Source organism: Mirounga leonina, unplaced genomic scaffold (genome assembly GCF_011800145.1).
Source record: "Mirounga leonina isolate KUSES-001 unplaced genomic scaffold, KU_Mleo_1.0 Mir_125, whole genome shotgun sequence".
NCBI classification, from domain to species: domain Eukaryota; kingdom Metazoa; phylum Chordata; class Mammalia; order Carnivora; family Phocidae; genus Mirounga; species Mirounga leonina.
Window position 1 is genome coordinate 26,846,954 of NW_023270305.1, and position 22,346 is coordinate 26,869,299.

The window sequence follows — 22,346 nt, forward strand, 5'->3', positions numbered from 1 at the left end:
TCATATACCTTCTTTTCTATTGGAGAATTTTTCCTTTTGATGGCCTGTGTTCATAATATATGCAGCAGTTGCAACTGAGTTCCTGCCAAAAGAAAAAAAAAATTACCTGTGCTGTGGAACAAACAGCAAGGCCCAGGGAACACTTTGGCAGTATTAACTGCCAGGAGGACAAATTCTGTCACAGCTGGTGCCTGGGAAACCCATTAAGACCTCTTGGGGTGACCAGATGAATGTAATTTGAGAATACAGCCCAGTGGCATTATGTGAAGACAAGCTGTTAGTATACAGTGATATACAAGCAAAGGAGTCAGATTTATCTGAAGGTGGGAATCACTCATTTTAAACCAGGAAACTGCTGGTAAATCAAAAGTATCAAGCATTGCAAATGCCACTTGAGAAATGAGAGAACCCAGAGGCAAAATTAAGCTGTAGAGGATGTCAGCTTTCTAAAAGAAAACAATCCTAATTATAAAGAATCTGGGGTAGCATATAGGCACAGGTCTGTATCATTGCCTCTTACTCCAAGTAATATTTGGGAGAAGATAGAGATTGTCATAAGTTTGCTATAAATGCTGTTGATAAGTAAATTACACTGATCAGGTTAGAAGGTGTGAATTTCCCTGGTGGGCCTTTGGGCTAAAATGACTGGTAATTGTAGGAGGAGATGGGAGAGTGCTTTATTATTTGACAACAGATCAGACTTCTGAGATGCTCTTTGTATATAGAAGTATATGAGTTGATACTGCCTCAGACCAGGCCGCCATCACAGTTTCCAGAGTTCCATTTCTATATGAAGGTCAAATCCTTCTTTGGTCATTTTAACTCAAAATATACTTGTCTGTCTTTCTGTCTTTCGTCCTTCCTTCCTTCCTCCCTCCTTCCTTCCCTTCTTCCCTTCTTCCTTCCTTTCTTTCTGTAGGCTCCATCCTGGGCTTGAACTCATGACCCTGAGCTCAGGACCCAAGCTGAGATCAAGAGTCAGATGCTTAAGCGACTGAGCCACCCAGGTGAACCCAGCTCAAAATATACTTTTAAAAAACTAGTAGCCATTAGGAGTTAAAATGACTAAAGTACATCTTCCTGTGAGACAAAAGGAGAGGAGCTTGACTATATGAAGAGAGTGGAAGAGGTCTGCAGTTGGAGCTGTGGGGCATATGATAGAGAATTTGAGATAAATAAAAGATTTTGAATATCAACTAGAGTTCCTCCATTGACTACCTTTACCCTTCTCATGATCAAATATTTTCTCATTATTTATAAAGCTCAAACTGTTTGCTGAAAATACTTCCATTTTTGTCTCTTCTTGGAATTGCTTAAAAAGTATTTTGTGGAGGCGCCTGGGTGGCTCAGTCATTAAGCGTCTGTCTTTGGCTCAGGTCATGATCTCAGGGTTCTGGGATCAAGCCCTGCATCGGGCTCCCTGCTCAGCAGGAAGCCTGCTTTTCCCTCTTCCACTCCCCCTGCTTGTGTTCCCTCTCTCGCTGTGTTTCTCTGTCAAATAAATATATAAAATCTTTAAAAAAAAAAAAAAAGTGTTTTGTGTGTCTGTTTTGATAATGTATATTTGATGTTCCTGCTAGATTGTAAACTATTTGAAGGCGGGACAGTTTCTTACTAACATAGCTACTCTTGGGATAACTCAGTAAGAACTTGTTAAATTGAATGTGGGAAGAAGAAAGTTTTAGGGGCGCCTGGATGGCTCAGATGGTTAAGCATCTGCCTTCAGCTCAGGTCATGATCCCAAAGTCCTGGGATCAGGCCCCACATCCGGCTTTCTGCTCACTGGGGACTCTGCTTCTCCCTGTGCCTCTGCCCCTTCTCTGCTTGTGCTTTCTCTCTCTCTCTCTCTCTCTCTCAAAAACTAAAATCTTGAAGAAGAAAGTTTTAGAAGTAGGAAATTGTGGTAAAAAAAAAAAAACTGCTTTAGAGAGAGGGATTGGGATAGGTGCAGGAACAAGAGGATCTTATGGATGAGGGTAGTCAGGATTTTAGAATTTGAGATTTTGAAGATTTTATTTATTTGGCAGGGGGAGCAGTGGTGGAGGGAGAGGAGGGAGGGGGAAAGAATCCCAAGCAGACTCCATGCCAAACACAGAGCCCTACGTGGGGCCCAGTCTCATGACCCTGAAATCCCATGACCTGAGCCGAAACCAAGAGTCAGATGGTTAACCAGCTGAGCCACCCAGGTGCCCCTAGATTTTGAGATTTGGAATATGTAGCAGTTTCTAGTGATAACTTTACTGTGTGAGTCTAGAGTATAGTGAAGTTCATTAGTATTTAGGAATTGTCAGGCTAAGTTATTAGAAAGGTCATACGCTTGTGTCTGCCATCAGGAATATAAACTGTATGGTTAGTATTCTCATATCATAAAATATAAAAATTATTGTTGGCTTTTAATTGGCATTATGATGGTTTCTACTGTGATTAAAACTAAATCAGTACCTTCCTGGTTTGTAGACTTTTAGCCTAAATTTCTCTTTATTTCAGCTGGTTTGCTGCTCAGAATTAGAACTTTTACTTTTGGACCTTTGGTTACTAGAGGTTACTGTTGCTTCCAGTCTTGTAGGCTACTCTTTGAGATTATGGCTCAAACTTTATAATGCCCAAGCCCTGGAGGAGAGGGTGTGTGTGTGTGTCTCTAATGGTGCATTCCAGTCATGGATTTGTGTAACTGCAGTAATCATTTTTATGTTCCATTCTCCCAGTTCCTGATTTTCAAAGAATACACTTTAGATTTCTCAACTGAAAAACAAGCATTCACCCACAGTTTCTTTTTGTTTTTTGCCTCGCTTTACTTCTGCATTGCCTCTACCTTGGGAGAGCATTCACTCTTTCATCCAAATACTAAGGATTCCCAGTACCAAGAGCTATCTCAAATTAAACTATAGGATTGAAAGGGACCATGAAAATCTTCTTTTGGCCTTTTCTTCCTATTTTTATTAGTATCTGGGGACCTTGATGATTTAGTACTATTATCTACTTAGAATTTCCTTTTCCCATACTCCCCCTGGTAAATTCCTATCTGTTATCCTGGCACAGCTTAAAATGTCACTCTATATTAGGCAGAATTCTTTCTTTCTACTTACTTATTATTCCTTCTGCCTGGACTCAAATTTTCATTTCACTGCCTACTACAGTAGAACTCTGAGCATGTCAATAATCTCTCCAATTTCTTCAGCAGTAAAATTAGGATGATAATAGTAAATCCCTCTTAGGATTTTGCTTAAAATTAAAGGATATACCTACTTGTAAAGTACCTGGGACAATGCCTAGCACATAGCAAATGTTTGATAATTAATATTACTCCACACTACTTACTGTATTGACAGTGTCTATTTCCTTCATCTTTTCCTTGTATAAGGCACTGTTTTAGGTGCTGCAGATTAAAGAAATAAAAAACACTGCCTTGCCCCCAAAGGACCTCAGGTAAACTGAGAAGACAGATCAGTATTACAAAATTATAAGTAATTGGTATTAAAAAGGTAAATTTAGGGTTCTGTAGGAGCACCTAGGATAAATACTTAAACTGGAGTTGAAGCTTCCTTGTAGGAGGTAACATCAGCACTCACCTACCTTCATGATTTTCACAGCCACTTATTAGTGCCAGTTCCCAAATTGTTCCCAGATCTGGACTTCACTTCAGAATTGTCTATCTACTTACTAGATTATTCTGCTTGTGTGTATATCCTTTAGAATTCGTATCTGTAAAATGTCCCCAAACTGAACTCCTTATTCTTTGTCTTAAACATTTCTTAAAACTGACTCCTCCTCTGCATTCATACCACCAGGCTCTTATTTCAGGTCCCCATCATCTTATGCTTGGATCACTGCCCTGAAATCTGCTCTTCACATAACCACTAGAGGCTTTTCTCTAAAATGTAAATTGAAATAATTCCTTTTTTCAGCTCAAAACCTTGTAGTGGTCTCTATCCTCTATACTAAAGTCTCCATAATCTGACTGTTGCTTACCTCTGCCATCTGAACTCTTCCCTCTTGTTCTACATTCTCACCATACAGAGAGCTTTTTGTCTGTCTCCTCCCTTCCATGCACACATCCACACCCCACTTTGCTATTACATTCTTTCTATTTCTTTACACATACTAGAATAAGATCCAAGTATCTTATCACCTATGTTTTACCTGGCTTAACAGTTTGTTGTGCATTTCTTCTAGGAGATCTTTCTTGAACTCTGTGTTCCTAATCATCTTTACAGAATTATGTGTCTTTGTACTTCCATGATATTATGTTCATATCACTGTTACTGTACCTACCACATATTTTCATTGCCAGTATGATTCTCTTGCAAGATTTTGAACTCCTTGATGCTAGTTAACTGCCTTTTACTCTTTTGTAAACACTTTGTTTCATCAGGGAGTCAGCTTGGATATTCTCTCTCCCTCCCTCTTCCTCTGTCCCTCCCCGTTTGAGCACTCTCGCTCTCTCTTTCAGATAAATAAATTTTGGGGGTGGGGGGGGTAGGATCTAAGCAGGAAAAGAAGATCCAGCAAATGAGAGTGAGAAAAAATGGTCAAAGAGCTAAGAAGAAATTCAGGCAAAGGCAGTGTGTCCTTGAAACTAAGGACATTGTCCTTGCCTGAATACCGTCCTTACCTGAATGATCAGCAGTATTCGATGCTGAAGGAACGTTGAGCAAGATAAGGACTGGAAAGTATCCATTGAATTTAGTGACAAAGAACCAAGATCACCATCTTGGCAAGAAAAATATCTGTGGAGTGGTTAGATGATAGCCAGATTGCAGAAGGTTCAAGTGCATTCCTACCAGAAATACACAAGGATTCCAGTTTCTTCACATCCTTTTCAGCACTTGCATTTTTTTGGTTTTTGGTTTTGATGTAATAGCAATAATGTAAAAGGTATACAGCTATAGTACCATACCTAATGGGGTGTGATTGATCTCCTTTTTGAGATGAGGTTTGGGACCTCATTGAAAGAGCATGAAAAGTGGATTGCAGACTATATGTTTGTTTGCTTGTTTGTTTTCATGTAGTGGTTAATGGGTTTTTTTGGTATGTAACAAAAAGTAAAAAATATATATATATTTCAAAACCAGCTGTTCATAACAGCAAAAGCAGTCCTCAGAGGAAAATCTGTAGCTGTAAATGCCTACGCTTAAACAGATCTCAAATCAGTAACCTAACTTGAAAAAAATAGAAAAAGAAAAATACTAAACCCAATGCAATGCTAGCAGAGGGAAAGAAATAATAAAGATTAGAGATAAATGAAGTAGAGAACAGAAAAACAACAGAACCAATGTAACCAAACGTTGGTTTTTTACAACAAATGTGACAAGCTTTTAGGTAGAATGAAAAAGAAGGAAGATTTAAATTGCCAAAATCAGAAATGAAGGTGGGGACCTTTCAGAAATAAAAGGATTGTAAGAGAGCATTATGAATAATTTACATCATATTGTCTTATTGAAAAATGGGCAAAGGACTTGAATGGTTAATTCTCTGAAGGAGATTTACAATTGGCCAACAAACTCAGTGAGATTCTCATTAGGGAAATGCAAATCAAAACTACAGTGAAATGGCACTTAATGTTAACTGAGCACTTTGTATTAAGTTTAACTATAATTTTAAAAAATGAGGGCCACCTGGATGGCTCAGTCGATTAAGCGTCTGCCTCTTGATTTTGACTCTGGTCATGATCTCAGGGTGGTGAGATGGAGCCCCACAGCAGGCTCCACACTCAGTGGGGAGTGTGCTTGAGATTCTCTCCCTCTGCCCTCCCCCCTGCAAGATAAATATCTTTTTTTATAAAATGAAAATAGCAAGTGTTGGCAAGGATGTGGTGAAATAAGAATACTTTAGACATTGCTGGTAGAATTGTAAATGGTGCAGCTGCTGTGTTAATGTTTCCTCATTAAGTTATACATAAAATACCATGTGACCCAGCAGTTCTACTCCTTAGTTCTATACCCTTTCAAAAGAAGTGAAAACAGATGTTCGAATGAAAACTTGTATGCAAATGTTTATGGCAGTACGATTCACAGTAGCCTAAAGATTGAAACAATCTAGATGTCCCTCAACAGATAAATGGATAAACAAGATGTGGTATATTCATACAATGGACTATTACTCAGCCATAAAAAGCAATAAAGTACTCATAAATGCTGCCACATGGATGAACCTCGAAAACATTGTGCCAAGTAAAATAAGCCAGATGTAAAAGAGCACATACTGTATGATTCCATGTATATGAAGTATTCAGAATAGGCAGATATATAGAGATAATGCAAATTAATGGTTGACATGGGCTGGGGGGGAAGAAGGAGAGAATGGGGAGTGACTGTTCAGTGAGTAGAGCGTGTCTGTGTGGGGTAATCAGAATGTTCTGGAATCGAATATGGTTGCACAACACATTGTGACTATACTAAATGCCACTGGACTGTGTACCTTTTTAAATGCTTAAAAGGGTAAATTTTGTTAAAGCTATTTTACCACAATAAAAAAAAAAAAAGTCTGTACAACAAGGAGTCACCTGTTTGGCAGACTAGCAGATCTGATGACCGGTGATGTTAGCATAATTTGGAAGTTACTGTACATTCTTATAAGTGAAAATTTTCATGGGAAATTTCAAAAAGTAAATACAATAGGTCTCCATCTTCCTTTCTTCTGAATTATTTGGTCTGAGGTTAGGTCTAGGAATCTCTATATTAAGGAAACATTATAGATGATTATGATACAAGTGGCCCCTAGCAGCTTGTTCTTGTCAAAAATGCAGTGTTACACCATCATATATGGAACAGTCTAGGGTGCCAAGTATTTTAGGCTCCATACATAAAAATTTTTTACTCTCTGTGCTTTTATGAAGAGAAGCGAGCAAAGATGAGATTGGCCAAATTAGATTTTGTGTGTATGTGAGAAAACGGAGTCCAGAAGTTCAAAACTATTCTGTTCTCAAATTTTTAAATGAACTTAGTAGATAAAGGCTGTTTGATCTTGTAGCTTTGAATCTTCCTAAACACACCAACATACCTATCACATATTTACTCCAGTCCTTCTACTCGAGGTTGCTTTATACATTTATGCTTTATTTATATGGAATAACTGTCAGATTTGACATTTATGGTTCTAGGATTTCTAAATAGTTTGACTTCAGTAGAACTGAAATTTCTGAAAATCAGTAATGTGGAAATTTGTGATTTACTTTGCATCATGTGTTTTAAAGCTGCTGTGTGTAGAGGGCAAACCATTCGCTAGAGAATAAGTCTAGCTGCAGTGTAGCAATTTAGCATGGCCTTTTTATAGGTCTGTTTTGATGAGATTAAGTTTAGAGACACTAATATTGTATGCTGCATACCAGAGGGAGCAATTTGTTTACTTAGTTCTAAACACTAATGGACTTAATTTTTTAAATTCCCAATTTTTGAGGAGTATTTTGAAGTTTGATGTAAAGTTTTTTTCTTAACCACTTTTAGGCCCTCCAGGCCTTCGAGAAGCTATTTCTATGTCCTGTATTACCAACGGGAGTGGTGCAAACAGAAAGCCAAGCCACACCAGCTCTGTCGCAATTGCAAGAAAAGAAACTCTTTCATCTGCTGCTAAAAGGTATCCATTTATAAGGGAAAGAAAAGCTAACATTGCAAAATTGTCTGAAAGTGATAATTCATTCTACTTTTGGAAAAAAAAAAAAATGAAATAGAGCTGTATGGAATTAAAGTGAGCATGTCTTTTGAATTCTTTAACTGTGAATAGAGACACCCAGCCTGTACTCACCGGGTTTACGCTCATGTATCTGTCAAGTTGTGTGAGGAAGCTTTGCGTTCTTACTAAAGAAAGTATTTTCATTTCCTCGTTTTGTTTTCTTTTTAACAAACATTTGTTGATGAGATGTGCATCACAATATTTAATTATATAAGCAAATTTTCTGTAGCAAGCAGTGCATTTAATACAGCAGTTTTTAAAGGAGAAATAGAATCTTCAGTATATATATTAGTGGGAGGCTGAACACTTTTATAACTTTTATTTTTTAACCATGACTATAAAATTAAGGCATAATTCAAAATACTGTAGTACTGTGTTGTGTGTGTGTTATTTCAGTAAAATTGCTTACAGAATTTTTCCACTTTTGTGTAATTCCTAGCAGATTATCCCATATAGAATTTGGAGAGACCGTAAGAGATCAGCTGTATAATCTTACAACTGTTTACTTCAAAGAATAACTGAGGAAAAACCTTAAGTAATGGAATAATATTTAAAATGTACTGATAGTAAATCATTGCCTTAATAAATAATGCCAGTGACTGAATTATTCATCTGTGTGGATTTATAGATATTAACTAAACATTTAGCTGCAGGAATGGTGAAGAAATGACAAGATCTTTAGGCCTTTTATTTTTTTATTATTATTTTTAAGATCTTTTATTTTTAAGTGATCTTACCCCCAATGTGAGGCTCAAACTTAGAACCCTGAGACCAAGAGTTACATGCACCATGACTAAACTGGCCCCGCGCCCTGATCTTTAGGCCTTTTAAAGGCCCCTCCAAAGCATGCCAAAATGTATTGCCTGTGCTTCCCTTTTAGGAGAAAAGGACAAATTATAAGAAAACAAATGCATTGTGGAAATTTTTAATATTTTTAATAAACTTCCTTGCATTTAATAATAGTTTGGGTTCAGCCCATTTTCTTATGTAACTGTAGTCCTGTACAGTGATCAGTATTATGCACAATAGTAACTCAGTAATCTTAAGACCAGCTGACTTTTTACTTTATGGTGCTCTGTACTTTGCTTTTAAATCCCTAGGAGGAAAATTTCTTTTAGGTTGTACCGGGCCCACATAAGACTGGTGGCCTCTGCATTCAGGCTAGTTTGAAGACCAACAAGAAAGAATTTCTAACTCAGTTTTAAATTTCAAAGTTAGTCTGATATTTTTGAGGTAGAACTGTATTTCTGAGCACATACTTTTAAAAACTAAACAATAAAGAGACACCTGGGGGCTAGGTCTGAAGTCAGAAGGTATCAGAACTGAAACAGATTAAATGTCATTTTAAAAATTGTATTTTAGGGGCGCCTGGGTGGCTCAGTAGGTTAAGCGTCTGACTCTTGGTTTCAGCTCAGGTCATGATCTCATGGGACAAGGGATCGAGCCCGTTGTTGGGCTCCGAGCTCGGTGGGGAGTCTGCTTGAGATTCTCTCCCTCTGCCCCTCCCCACACACATGTGTGCGCGCGCACTCTCTCTTAAATTAATTAAAAAATTATATTTTAACATTTTTAACTCTTACTATGTGATAAATTGTATTTACTATGTGTATTTGTTTAAAATGTTCTTAAACATACTTCCTTGTAGATTATGCACTTTATTAGTCAAATTATAAAATGTCCTTTGATTAAGAACTGTAGACAATTGATAATTTTCTGCCTTTTCAACCATGGAATTCAGATCTTGATTCACCTGGTTTGTAATGTCAAAAATGTGCAATATAAGGACTTACCCAATGATCGGGAATGGCAGGTGCTTCATTAATTAAGAGTCAAAAGTACAGAATCACAAGAATTTATACATAAATATCTTAAATATTTTACATAGATTTGTCAATTTTTTTATGAAAGGCTGAGAGTCTTACCCTCTTTCTAATTGTGTGTCTCATTAGATTCCTTGTTGACTATCTTGCATATAATATACCCATAAATTATTTTTTATAATTGTTACTTTCAACTTTAAGACTAAGAAATTTAAAACTCTTGCAAAACAAGTTTTTAGAACCCATCTCTTTCTCTTATTTTTTTTCTCAACTTTGTATAATTATCTCACCTACATAAAATTTAATGGCAATTTTTTTTTTAGTAACTATTTTATGGAGTCTTCCAGGGCATTCAACTTAGTTTCCATGGAAATTACAGTTCTCTTTTCTATGTGTATTTTGTCAGTTTTCTTTGTATTTAATTAATTTACATAATTAAAATAATTAGTGCAACTGGCATAAACAGGTTCTGGATTGGTGGGGGGATACCTAATTCCTGGTAAATTTAAAACTCAACTGGCAAGAGGAGAAATATATAGAAGAAATGGGAATCAGAATAATCTACTAAACATAGGGTTTTGTGTGCCTTGCACATCATTCAGTATGTTTTACAGAGGTAATGGAAGGTGTCACTGATGCTCTGATTTGGGTAAGTTGAAGTCAGTTAAGAGAGCTGCTGTTCCCCAAAATCTGCCATGATAGCAAAATGCATTGGGCCATCTTGGTCCCAAAACAGTCTTCATAGGATATATTGCCTTAGAATTCTTATAAATTCTTTACTGAAGATTTTAATAGCTTCCAGAATTTTCAAAGAAATATTTTCATCATTAAATGAAAGCAGTGTAAATTGTATTAGTTGTATGATTTAGGATTTTTAATTCTATGATCACTTTTCCATCGTTTGAAATATCTTTTATTTGTTTAAATATGTGTGTTCCATGTTATACTTTATTTTACAGTGGTACAGAAAAAAAGAAAGAAAAACCACAAGGACAGAGAGAAAAAAAAGAGGAATCTCATTCTAATGATCAAAGTCCACAAATTCGAGCATCACCTTCTCCCCAGCCCTCTTCACAGCCTCTCCAAATACACAGACAAAATCAAGAAAGCAAGAATTCTACTCCCACCAAAAGGTTTTAACTGTTCCCGAGTACAGAGCTAGGGAATGGTTGTAATGATACCTAAATTCTGTGACTTGAGAAAAGTTGTCTATCCATGGATTCCAAGAGAAAAGCCTGGTGGCTTCCCCACCACCACCACTTCTTTGTTGCTCAAATCATATTTTAGTACTTTGGAGAACAAAGATTTAAGGTCAAAATTTCTCAGTTAAAACTGGAAAAAAGGAAACCTCAGTTACAAACAATTTGGTGAAAGGAAGGCCATAATAACCTATTTTAATACCAAACAATATTTTTATAATAAAATTACAAAAGTTTATATAAACTATGTATACTATGTATAAAAATGTATAACCATGGACAGAAAATTGCCGTAGGTAATTATCCTCATCATATTTTGGCATCATTACAACCTTGAACTTGCAAGGGCCCTTCTCCGCAAATGGCTCTTCATTGTAACTGCATCTCAGTTTCAGTTTTGGGTTTTGGGAGGATAAGTTCTTGCTTGAGTAGAGAAATAAATCCATTTCACCTGGTCTTTTCTATGCTAAAGGCTTGCTTGAGGGCTTCTCTCTGTGTCTGTAATAATTAATATTTTAAAGTTATGAGAGGGGGAGAAGGGAGAAACATTCTAACATTGTGTGTGAGCCTAAATTGGGGATCTAAACCTGCATGCTGGGAGTTCAGTGCTACACCTGCCTTGTAATCAAATATTTAGACCAACTTAATGAAATTTGCCTGCTTTAGAAATGCTGATTCAAGCTTTATGATTAGGTATAGATATATTTTATTCAACATACTTCTGCTTGGAAATCTCAGGAAAGTATTAAACCATTCCCAGAACTAGCTAGGATTTTAGTAAAGTAAATGACAACCATTCCTCAAAGATTTATAATATATTTTTATTTGATCAATTTAATATTCTGCCTCAAATCCCTAATAGAAATTTGGGAAAACACTCTTCATTTGATTGATGCATGTTTAACTTTTAAAAAATGCTTTGTCTGTGTGTCTCACGCAGATTCTTATGCTATCTAAATGGTTTGTAATTTTTTTGCCTGGTCTTATGGAGTTTTTCTTGGATATAGTTTATTAATGTTATGTAACTTTGGATTGTGTGTGGTTAAAGGTGGCTTTTTTATAATCAGTCTCTTTAAGGTTCTAATTTGACTTGGTATCTTCTTTGTCCCAGATCTTTTTTTTTTCAGCTTCTTAAGGTCTCCTGGAAATGTGCTTGCCATTCTAAATTGCTCTTTGGATATACTATTGCAAGAAGTATTGGAGACTGGATGAGTGGTAGGATAGTTAACAATGCAGCTGAAAAATCATTTATAAGTCAAAAATTTCATTTATAAATATATGGAATCATAGTTGATAATACAACATTCTTGTGTTAAGTCATGTTTATTTCTGATCATGGGTAAAAATTGTCTTTAAGGGATGTCACAAGAGTTTTACCTTTAATCCCACATTTTACTTAGAAAGTGTCATTTGTACCATATACACTCTAATTACACAAGAATATAAAAGGTGAAAACAGCAGCTTTGTAATAACTATGAAAAAGTACAGGTTTTTTCACAAACTCACAGTTTCACAAATTATGAGATATTTTACTTGGATTTAAGCATATGTATTTTTTTCTGTTAACAAAAAGTACAGATTTATTTTTTAATCAAGTAATATTTGTTCTAGTGAATCTTCTGAATAATAGTGAAAATTATAAACAGACTTGGTCATTGCCTTGTTTAACTCCTTCACTCATCCAGGCAGACCCTTTCAACTAATCCTTCCTTCTCTTTTCTGGATTAGCTTTAAGGAAATGTTTTGCTGCTTTTATGTTCTATTTAAGCTGTCAATTACATGTCATTGCTACTCATAGAATTTTTCTCAAAGAAATTAATATGTTTCTTCCAGCATAAAACGACCACCTACAGTTGAGAAGTCACATAATTCATGGGAAAATTCAGATGAGAGTCGTAATAAATTATTGAGAGCAGTTTCAACATCAAAATTAATATCAAAAGTTATAAAAAATACAGACAAGTAGGTATTACACTTTCTTTTTTTGTGGTACTTTTTTTTTTTTTAATTGGTATTACACTTTCTTAGTTACATCTGAAAATTAATAATACTGTAACTGTCATGCTTACATGTACAATTATATGCCTGCTTTGGATCATTATTTTTAAAATCTATATTATAATTTGGGGCGCCTGGGTGGCTCAGTCAGTTAAGCAGCTGCCTTCAGCTCAGGTCATGATCCTGGGGTCCTGGGATCGAGCCCCATGCCTGGCTCCCTGCTCAGCAGAGAGCCTGCTTCTCCCTCTCCCTCTGCCTGCCACTCTGCCTACTTGTGCTCTCTCTCTCTCTGTCAAATAAATAAATAAAATCTTTAAAAAAAAAAAAAACTATATTATAATTTATCTTTTTTTCTTCTAAGTGTATTTTTTAAGTGTACAAAAAAATCTATCTTCCTGTTAATGTTCCCTACTCAAATAATAAATCTCACTAAACCCCTAAGATTTGAATGTTTTTTGCAAGTTCTTTCTATGCTTTCACTGTTCAGATGATCTTATGAAATATTGTTTTATGTAACAGTATATATTAGAGGCATATATAACTGGGTGGCTCAGTCAGTTAAGCGTCTGCTTTCGGCTCAGGTCATGATCCCAGGGCCCTGGGATCGAGCCCTGCATCAGGCTCACTACTCAGCTGGGAGCGTGCTTCTCCCTCTCCCTCTGCCCCTCCTCCCCGCTTGTGCTCTCTCTCTCTTTCTCAAATAAATAAAATATATTTTTTAGAGTATATATTAATAGGGGTGCCTGGGTGGCTCAGCCAGTTAAGCGGTTGCCTTCGGCTCAGGTCATGATCCCAGGGTCCCTGGGGCTCCCTGCTCGGTGGGAAGCCTGCTTCTCCCTCTGCCTGCCACTTCCCCTGCTTGTGCTCTCTCTCTGTCAAATAAATAAAATATTAAAAAAATATATATCTATATATATATATTAATAGTTGAGATCATTGACCAGCTTTTGAAAATACTGATGTCTGAATTTCACTTTAAAGATTTATCTTGGGTGTGGCCTAGACATTGAAGCTTTTACGAATTCTTTAGGTGATTCTAATGATAAGCCAAGTAAAATTATAACATAATGTTTTGAATTTTTTTTTTAGGCATAAAGATGTCATCATCAACCAAGGTAAATTAAAAATCCTTTTTAAAAAAAATATTTATGCTTTTCTACACCAGTTAAATTTTTGCTAATTGTTAAGAATATTGACTTATTTTCATTCATTGTACTTTATTAGCTCATAATAAAGACAAGTGCATTTATTATAGTCATTTAAGAAAATGCCCAGTTTTTATTGTAAGATATGTCATTTTTGTCTCAACCAGCAAAAATGTCAACCCGTGAAAAAAACAGCCAAGGTAAGAATAAGCTACACAGTTGGTTGCCTTCTAAGTTAATTTCTTCCTGGATCTCTTATTTGGCTTTTCGTTATTTATACTATCTGACTTTCCTCTTAATACGAGAAATAGGATAGTTTGGACTAGTGAATCCAACTATTTTTCTAAAAATCCATTTTATTTCTGTGAGCTCTGAAGATTCATGGTCATAGAGATAAATATGTCATTACGAAGAGGTATAAAATACTAAAGAGAATTTCCCCCCTTTTTAAAAAAACAATAAAAGTTGTACTGAGAAAAGCCATTTAAAAGATTGATAAATTTTAACTCAATTTCCTGTCTTGCCAAACTCATTGCAAATAATCACTCATTTCTTGAAGCTAAGACTGAATATATAATGAGTCTAGCAAATCCATTTCCTCTTGAATTTTTCTTTTATATTAATTGTAATTTCTGGCTACTTGCTGTTGTTGGCTTGTTCTGACCAAAAAAGAACAGACTTTCTATGAATCTGTATTTAATTTAATTGCAAAGTAGGTAAGTTCTATTACATCAGTTTTATATTCTCCTCAGATTGCCTGCAAATTTAATTGAAGCATGCTGTTCTAAATGAAAGCATGTCCTTTCTGTGCATGCTTTTTACAGCTCATTTCTATGTGTCATAGTTATTCTCTGGGTTATTAACTAGATACTATGTGGTTAAAATTTTTGTAAGAGATTAACTTGATTGCTATGGATTTTTACTATTTTTTATTCTAATAAGAGAAATGCTTATTTGTGATCTTTGGATCGTTTGTTTTTACATAGATATTCTAAATGAAGTTCATTTTTGCTGTCATTCTTCTATAGTTAGGTTATACCTTCTCCCTCTTTTATAATTAAGCAGATAGCTTAAGTAATGGTTGAAAGGGAACAATTAAATTTTATTTATAAAGACAATTCATATTATATATTAGAACACTTGTTTAAAAATGGGGGTAGCGAGGGGCGCCTGGGTGGCTCAGTCGTTAAGCGTCTGCCTTCGGCTCAGGTCATGATCCCAGGGTCCTGGGATCGAGTCCCACATCGGGCTCCCTGCTCGGCAGGAAGCCTGCTTCTCGCTCTCCCACTCCCCCTGCTTGTGTTCCTGCTCTCGCTATCTCTCTCTCTCTGTCAAATAAATAAATAAATCTTTTAAAAAAAAAAATGGGGGTAGCGATAAATAGTAGAAAGAGCTGTGAATGGAGAGTCTCTGTCTAGAATTTGGTCCTGGCTCTTCTGCATAATAGCCTTGTGACCTAGGGAAAATGACAGTGTCTCAGTTTTCTAATCTGAGAATAGTATCTATAAAGCTTACTTCACATGACTGCTGAAGAATGAAATAATATATATGAAAGCACTTTAGGGCGCCTGGGTGGCTCAGTTTGTTAAGTGTCTGCCTTCAGCTCAGGTCATGATCCCAGGTTCTGGGATCGAGCCCTGCATCGGGCTCCCTGCTCAGCCCTCTTACACCCCCCCTGCTTGTGTTCCCTCTCTGTCTCTCTCTCTGCCAAATAAATTTAAAAAATCTTAAAAAGAATGAATAAATAAATAAAATCTTAAAAAAAAAGCACTTTAAAAATAGAAAACACTGTAAAACTATAAAACGGTGCTATTATTATTACATATTTTGCTAAAGAGCTCAAATTTTATAAGATCCTTATAGAGGTGCCTGCCACTTTCTCATGTTGTGGTATGTCCTTTGGAAGGAAAAAGGAACGTAAGGTTAGTATATAGTAAGTGAGTGGTTGTGTTGGGGACAGTTTTCAAAGCCATTCGGGTAAGCAGACAAATAAATGTATTTAAGAGGGAAGGATTTTGCTACAGAAGCATCACTAAGCAGGGTTTTAACCAGTATCTAGGAAGAAGGATCAAATGAAAAGCTAGAAAAGGATATAGAAAAATAAATTCTGTTAAAAGACTTTTAACTCAAAAAGATTGTCCCAGATGTTGGAATTTAATAATATCAAGTGTTGCTTGCATTAAGCCTTATTTTTGGAATTTGAGTCTATTATTTTTTCACTTTAATCTGCTATATTCTGTCTGGATATAGACTCTGTCACCAGAGTGTACCTTCATAGAAAACTCTTATGTTTCAGTTTGTGAGGTAGTTGAGGCCTAACTGTAATTGAGACAGAGTCTATAGAAAGTAGATGGATTCTAGATGGTTTAAGAGATAAGATAGGTAGGGTATGGGAGATAAGGAACAGCAAGATCTATCTATGAAGAATAGCTTGAGCAACTTGGTAAAATGAGGAGTATTTGAGGTGGTGGTGATGTGTGGAAAAGAATAAGAGTTTTGGTTTTTCAGTTTCTAATAAGACTTAATCTACTTGTAGAGATGTGTAGCACACAACGTAGTATCAATGTTTAAACGTGTATTTTGGAGTCCAGAGACCAGTTTCACCGTTTACTTAGCTGTGTGACCATGAGCAGGTTATTTTACCTTAAGTCTTTGTTTTCTCATTATTGAGACAATCATAAACCCTCAGAGTTAATATAAAAATTAAAGATAATAAAATGTAGTACCTGGCACATAGTACCAAATAAATTTTAGTTATATTAATGTATGTGAATCTGACAGTAAAATCTTGCACTCAGATATGTGGGGTAAGATGAAAAGATAACCATTAAATAGATTATCTTCATTTGATATAAGTTGTAGATATATTTTTAAAGTTTGTATTCATTTTGCATGGTGTATTTTACAACACATTTTCTTATACTTTAGGTATTAATCCAAAATATCTATCATTTTTGTACAATCTTTTAAAAACATGATTTATTAATTTCTATAGCTCTTTTTTGACAATGACAAGTATGACTTGCTCCAAGCCATCTTTTTTGATTTGGGAAGAAGACTGTTTACATTTGGTACATTTAGGTGAGTGGTAGCAGAAAAAGCTTGACCTGAAGGGCCTGTATCCTTCAGCCACAGTAGAGTACAAGAAGAGTTATGAAACTGCATATTCTGATCGGTACTGAGGCAGAAGGAAGAGAATTATAGTTGAAAGCAGTAGGAGGTGGAGTGGAATGGGATGTACACAGGACAGTCTGAGGCTAGGTGTGGGAGGAAGGACAGGTTATATCACCAAAAAGAGACTCTTACCAAGTTCAGTCTTTACCTACACTCAGGTCCCTGAAACATGAACCTCTTTTCATCATTTTTCTCTCTAGTTCTGTTGGATTCTTCTCCCATTGCAAGAGAAAGACTTAGCACATCAGGTTAAACTGTGAATAAGTTTTCCTATAGGCTTATTCATTGTTAGATGCAGTGGTTAGGTTCTAATACAGTACTATTCATTTGATAAGTACTGATAAAAGTTTTTTGAGCTAACTTAGGGGACTATAAGCACCTTTTATAAAATTATCTATTGGGGAAAATAGGTAACAATCTGATAAATTTTGCAATAAAATTAGTATAGCCTATAAACTCATCCTTATGGTAATCAAGTATTTTATATTTTTTTAATATGGAAAATAAGTGTCATATGTCCTTTCTAGAAGAGAACCTGAATGTCTTCAAATTATAGCACATTTCGGGGTTTTTTTCAAGCTTAAATAATCTTAAATCCTTTTTCTCTTGTAGCATCTTAAACTTGTGCTGTTTAGAATTAGTACATAGTTAATTAGTCTGGTCATGTTGAGAGCCTGAATGACTCAGATCCCTACTGGAGAGAAATATGCTTAATTGAGGAAAAATCATCAGTCATCATATAACACTCTTACGTCATTTCATAGTGCTGCCTCACTGCTCTAAGCTTAGATGCATTCCTGCTTAACTACCAGATCCATGCAGGAACTATAGGTGTGTTTAGATGAGAGATCAGTTATTGTAATATTTTAGAGAATTGAGAAGTAACTGTCTCATACTAGCTAACTGTCGAAAAATGACTATAGATAAAAAATACTTTAAAAGTCATTTTGAAATATATACTATATAAAACACTTCAGTAATTTGGTGTAGCCAAAACAGTTGTCCAAATAATCTGAAAATACTAAACTCATTTACAAAATTAGAGAAAGGGAAAAAAACCTGAATAATCTTGTCATTTTAACAGCCATTATAGTTCTGATATGTTTATTGTTCTTTAGCAGATACACATTTTAAACATTCACTCTTTTAACAAATAGTTATTGAGTGCTTATTTTGTCAGGCCCTGCCCTTAGGCACTTGGGGATATAGCAGTTACGGTCTCTGCACTCTGTGGAACTTACATAATGTGTCAGGAGGTAATACATATTGAGAAAGAATGAGGAGAGTAGAGAATTGCTATTTTACATAGAGTAGTTAGGAAAGACATTTCTGATAAGGTGACATTGAACCACCTGAAGGACGTGAGTGAAATATATGGAAATCTGGAGAAAAGAATTTCATGAGCAGAGAAAACTGAAAGTACACAAGCCCTGAGGCAAGAGCTTTCTTCTGTGTTAAGGGACAGCAAAGAGGTCATTGATTATAGTGTACATACAATTTGTATTTCTAATCATTACATTTATTAAATACAGATTCAGTCTAAGTAACAGAAGCTTCTTTAGGCCCCTCACTTAGGAAAGATAAGTAAAGTGTTATGGCAGCAAGAGTGCAAGAATAAGAAGTATGAGACCTAGTTAGGGGTGAAATGACCTGCACCATACAAAGTTGAGAATCAGAATCCTAAAGGACTGAAATTATGAGCATGAGTTAGGACTTTGCCAAAGGAAATTATGAAAAAAAAAAGAGAGTATTCATCCGGTAATAAAGTTTTCCCTGTGACTCTGAGACCTTGGACCTCAGTTTCCTCACATACAGTAAGGCTTAGACTAGATGTCACTAAGAGTCTCTCTTAATAACTTTAAAAGGTCGTTCCTGCAGCAAATAGAAAATGGAGGACAGCTCCCCATACCTTAACTAACTTGCTTTTAATTTACCTTTTAAAGAATTTGAATGTAGGTGCTTTTGTTCATGCCATGTGTTGTTTTCTGACTTGTTGGCTCCAGGCATGTTTTGTCCTAAAACCTGATCACGCTTCCGTAAACTGAGCAATGTATCTGAAAGAATAGCTAGAATTTATCTATAAGAATATAAAGGATAGCACTGTTCTACTGACACTGTCTGTATATTGTGTTACCTACTGAGAGGGAGCATATACCTGCTAAGAGGGTATGTAGTTTGAAACAAACTAAAAAAGCCAAAAGCCCTTAATTGAGCTACAGATAGAATTTATCCCTTTTGTTACTAAGATGGTATCCAAAACTTTGCAGTTCCTGAATTTAGGAAGAAGAATGCTAGCTTTAAGTCTGTTCTAGTGTGAACAGGCAGAAAAGGCAGGAAACCAGGTATTGTACTTCCAAAAAATATACTCACTTGAGAAATTTAGATATTGAATCATTTTAAATAGGCAGCATAAACATTACTTGTATCCCTAGGGATCTGGGCTTTGTCCATGTATTCTCTATATTTTAAAAGGAAACCAGACAGGGGAACCTTTTCTCTGTTGGAGGTTTTTTTTTTTTAAAGTCCTATGAAGCAGAGAGTCTTATTTCTTGATGTTGTTGTTAACAGTCTTCTAGATTAAAATGTTTAAAGGCTGTCCAGTTTTTTTTTTTTAATATAAACAATCCCAACTTTTAAGAATATGTGTTCTTGACATCCTCTTTTCCTTATCTTCAGCTGAAAAAGTCCCAACCTGTCCCCTTTGGACATGGAGAATATGACTTTTCGTAACAGAACATCCTCGTCTTGTGCATATTTATTTTATTCTGGTTAAAGACTTCATCCGTACTGTATTTTCACAACCCTTGGCATAAGCTTTTTTAAAAATCTAAACTAGAAAATGTAATTAGCCAGAAAAATCTCCATTTCTCAAGCATAGTTAGAAATCCACTCTGTCCATGGCAGTTAGACTCCACATGTGTTTCTTACTCTGTCATTTGTTACTGTTTTCCTGAAGCATTTGGAAAAGAACTCTGAAACTTATTAGGCTTAGCAGAAAAGAGGTATAGTTGATCAGTGATATATACCAAGATTGCAGAAAGAACCATAGCAAAACATATGCCACCTTCCTGAACTGTGCAATTGGTTCTCCAAGGAACAGTTTTACCAAAAATATTCTGTTGATTATTTATTTTAATAAAGCTTTTTAAACTTTTTAAAGATTCCGAAATATTTTAATCTTAAAATATATACAAATAATATCGCAAGCACCTGTGTACTGAGGACCCAGATTTATTAAATCTTTACATTTTGCTTTGACTCAGGTTGTTTTAAGATTTTATTTATTTATTTATTTATTTTTTAAAAAGATTTTATTTATTTATTTATTTGAGAGAGAATGAGAGACAGAGAGCATGAGAGGGAGGAAGGTCAGAGGGAGAAGCAGGCTCCTCGCTGAGCAGGGAGCCGATGCGGGACTCGATCCTGGGACTCCAGGATCATGACCTGAGCCAAAGGCAGTCGCTTAACCAACTGAGCCACCCAGGTGCCCTTGTTTTAAGATTTTATTTATTTATTTGAGAGAGAGCACAAGAGGGGAGAGGGTCAGAGGGAGAAGCAGGCTCCCCGCTGAGCAGGGAACCCGATGTGGGACTCGATCCCGGGACTCCAGGATCATAACCTGAGCCGAAGGCAGTCGCTTAACCAACTGAGCCACCCAGGCGCCCTAAATCTTTACATTTTGCTTTGACTCGGGTTGTTTTTTAAAAAAATAAAACATAGGGGTGCCTGGGTGGTACAGTTGGTTAAGCGTCCGACTCTTAGTTTTGACTCTAAGTTCGGGCTCAAGTCTCAGGGTCGTGAGATTGAGCCCTACATCAGGCTCCATGCTCCGCACAGAGTCTGCTTGGGATTCTCTCTTCTTCTCCCTCTGCCCCTCCCACTTGTGCTTGTTCTCTCTCTCAAATAAATCTTTAATCTAATTAATAAAAATAAAACATTAAAGGTGAAGTTGAAGCCTCTCTTTAATTCTGTTTGTTTAAAATTTCATATACAGGCTTTTATTGCTCCCTTGGGACCTGGTTCTCTTCCTGTTACATTTAATTGAAAAAAGAGGGGTGCCTGGTGGCTCAGTCGGTTAAGCATCCATCTTGATTTCAGCTCAGGTCATGATCTCAGGGTCATGACATCAAGCCCTGCATCTGGCTCTTCGCTCAGCATAGAGTCTGCTTGTCCCTCTCCCTCTGCTCCTCCCCTCACGTGCTCACTCTCTCTCTCTCTCTCTCTCTCTCAAATAAATAAAATCTTTTGATTTTTTTTTTAAGATTTTATTCGTGTATTAGAGAGAGGGCACAGCAGGGGGAGCAGCAGGCAGAGAGAGAGGGAGAAGCAGACTCCCTGCTGAGCAGGGAGCCGGACGTGGGGCTCAATCCCAGGACCCTGGGATCACGACCTGAGCTGAAGGCCGACACTTAACCTACTGAGCCACCCAGGTGCCCTGAAATAAATAAAATCTTTTAAAAAAGGAAAAGAGCTAGAGGCAGGGCACCTGGGTGGCTCAGTCGGTTGAGCATTGGACTTTTGGTTTCGGCTTAGATCATGATCTCATGGGTCGTGAGGTCTAGCCCCGCCTTTGGGCCCCCACATTGGCCTCCATGGTCAGCGGGGAGTCTGCTTGAAGAGTGTCTCCCTCTGCCCCTCCCCTTACTTGTGCTCGAGCACCCTCTCTCTCTCTAAAATAAATCTTTTTTTAAAAAGAGTTAGGTAAATATTTTGCTATCTGAAGTTTCTCTTTTGAATTTATTTTTAAATTAAATCCAACTTGGTATATTCAGATAAAATGAAAAAAATTTCAATTTAGTGCTTAAAATAACTTTTCCTGGGGATATAAGTGATTTGAGGGAGTTTTTAAAATATAACCATATTTAAAAAAATACAACCATATTTTGCTTAGTTCAGAAAAGTTTTCAGCAATATAACAACAAGTCTTTTGGAAGTTTTATGTGTCTCATTGTTGGACTAGACTTCTTTCCCATCTTTTCCCAAAGAAAGCCTTTTTTAGGTAGTAGAAATAATCCAAAATGCTTAAGCAAATGCCCATATCTGATTATCTTGAGGTGATTTTATTACAATCAGAGTTGTAAACAAAATTACAAAGAGAAATCTGATTAAAGGAGGTTTAGATTCAAGAAAGTAGCTACAGGTGGACTCGTTAGTGTCTTTAGTGTTAAGAGTTGATTAGCAGGGGGCGCCTGGGTGGCTCAGTTGGTTAAGCGACTGCCTTCGGCTCAGGTCATGATCCTGGAGTCCCGGCATCGGGCTCCCTGCTCAGCGGGGAGTCTGCTTCTCCCTCTGGCCCTCCCCCTCTCATGTGCTCTCTCTCTCTCAAATAAATAAATAAAAT

At 36.4% G+C, this 22,346-nt stretch overlaps 1 protein-coding gene across 2 annotated transcripts in view; it reads left to right on the forward strand.

Annotated features, from left to right (window-relative positions):
• Positions 1–22,346, forward strand: part of EML4 (EMAP like 4) — a 147,420-nt gene that overhangs the window by 65,582 nt on the left and 59,492 nt on the right. Inside the window, exons 3-7 of one of the 2 annotated variants that reach the window (XM_035000988.1) lie at positions 7,443–7,572; positions 10,448–10,621; positions 12,522–12,650; positions 13,776–13,801; positions 13,999–14,031. In XM_035000988.1, coding sequence (XP_034856879.1) covers positions 7,443–7,572; positions 10,448–10,621; positions 12,522–12,650; positions 13,776–13,801; positions 13,999–14,031 — 492 coding nt within the window. The remainder of the gene's footprint in view (positions 1–7,442; positions 7,573–10,447; positions 10,622–12,521; positions 12,651–13,775; positions 13,802–13,998; positions 14,032–22,346) is intronic. The other variant, XM_035000989.1, reaches the window with a different exon arrangement.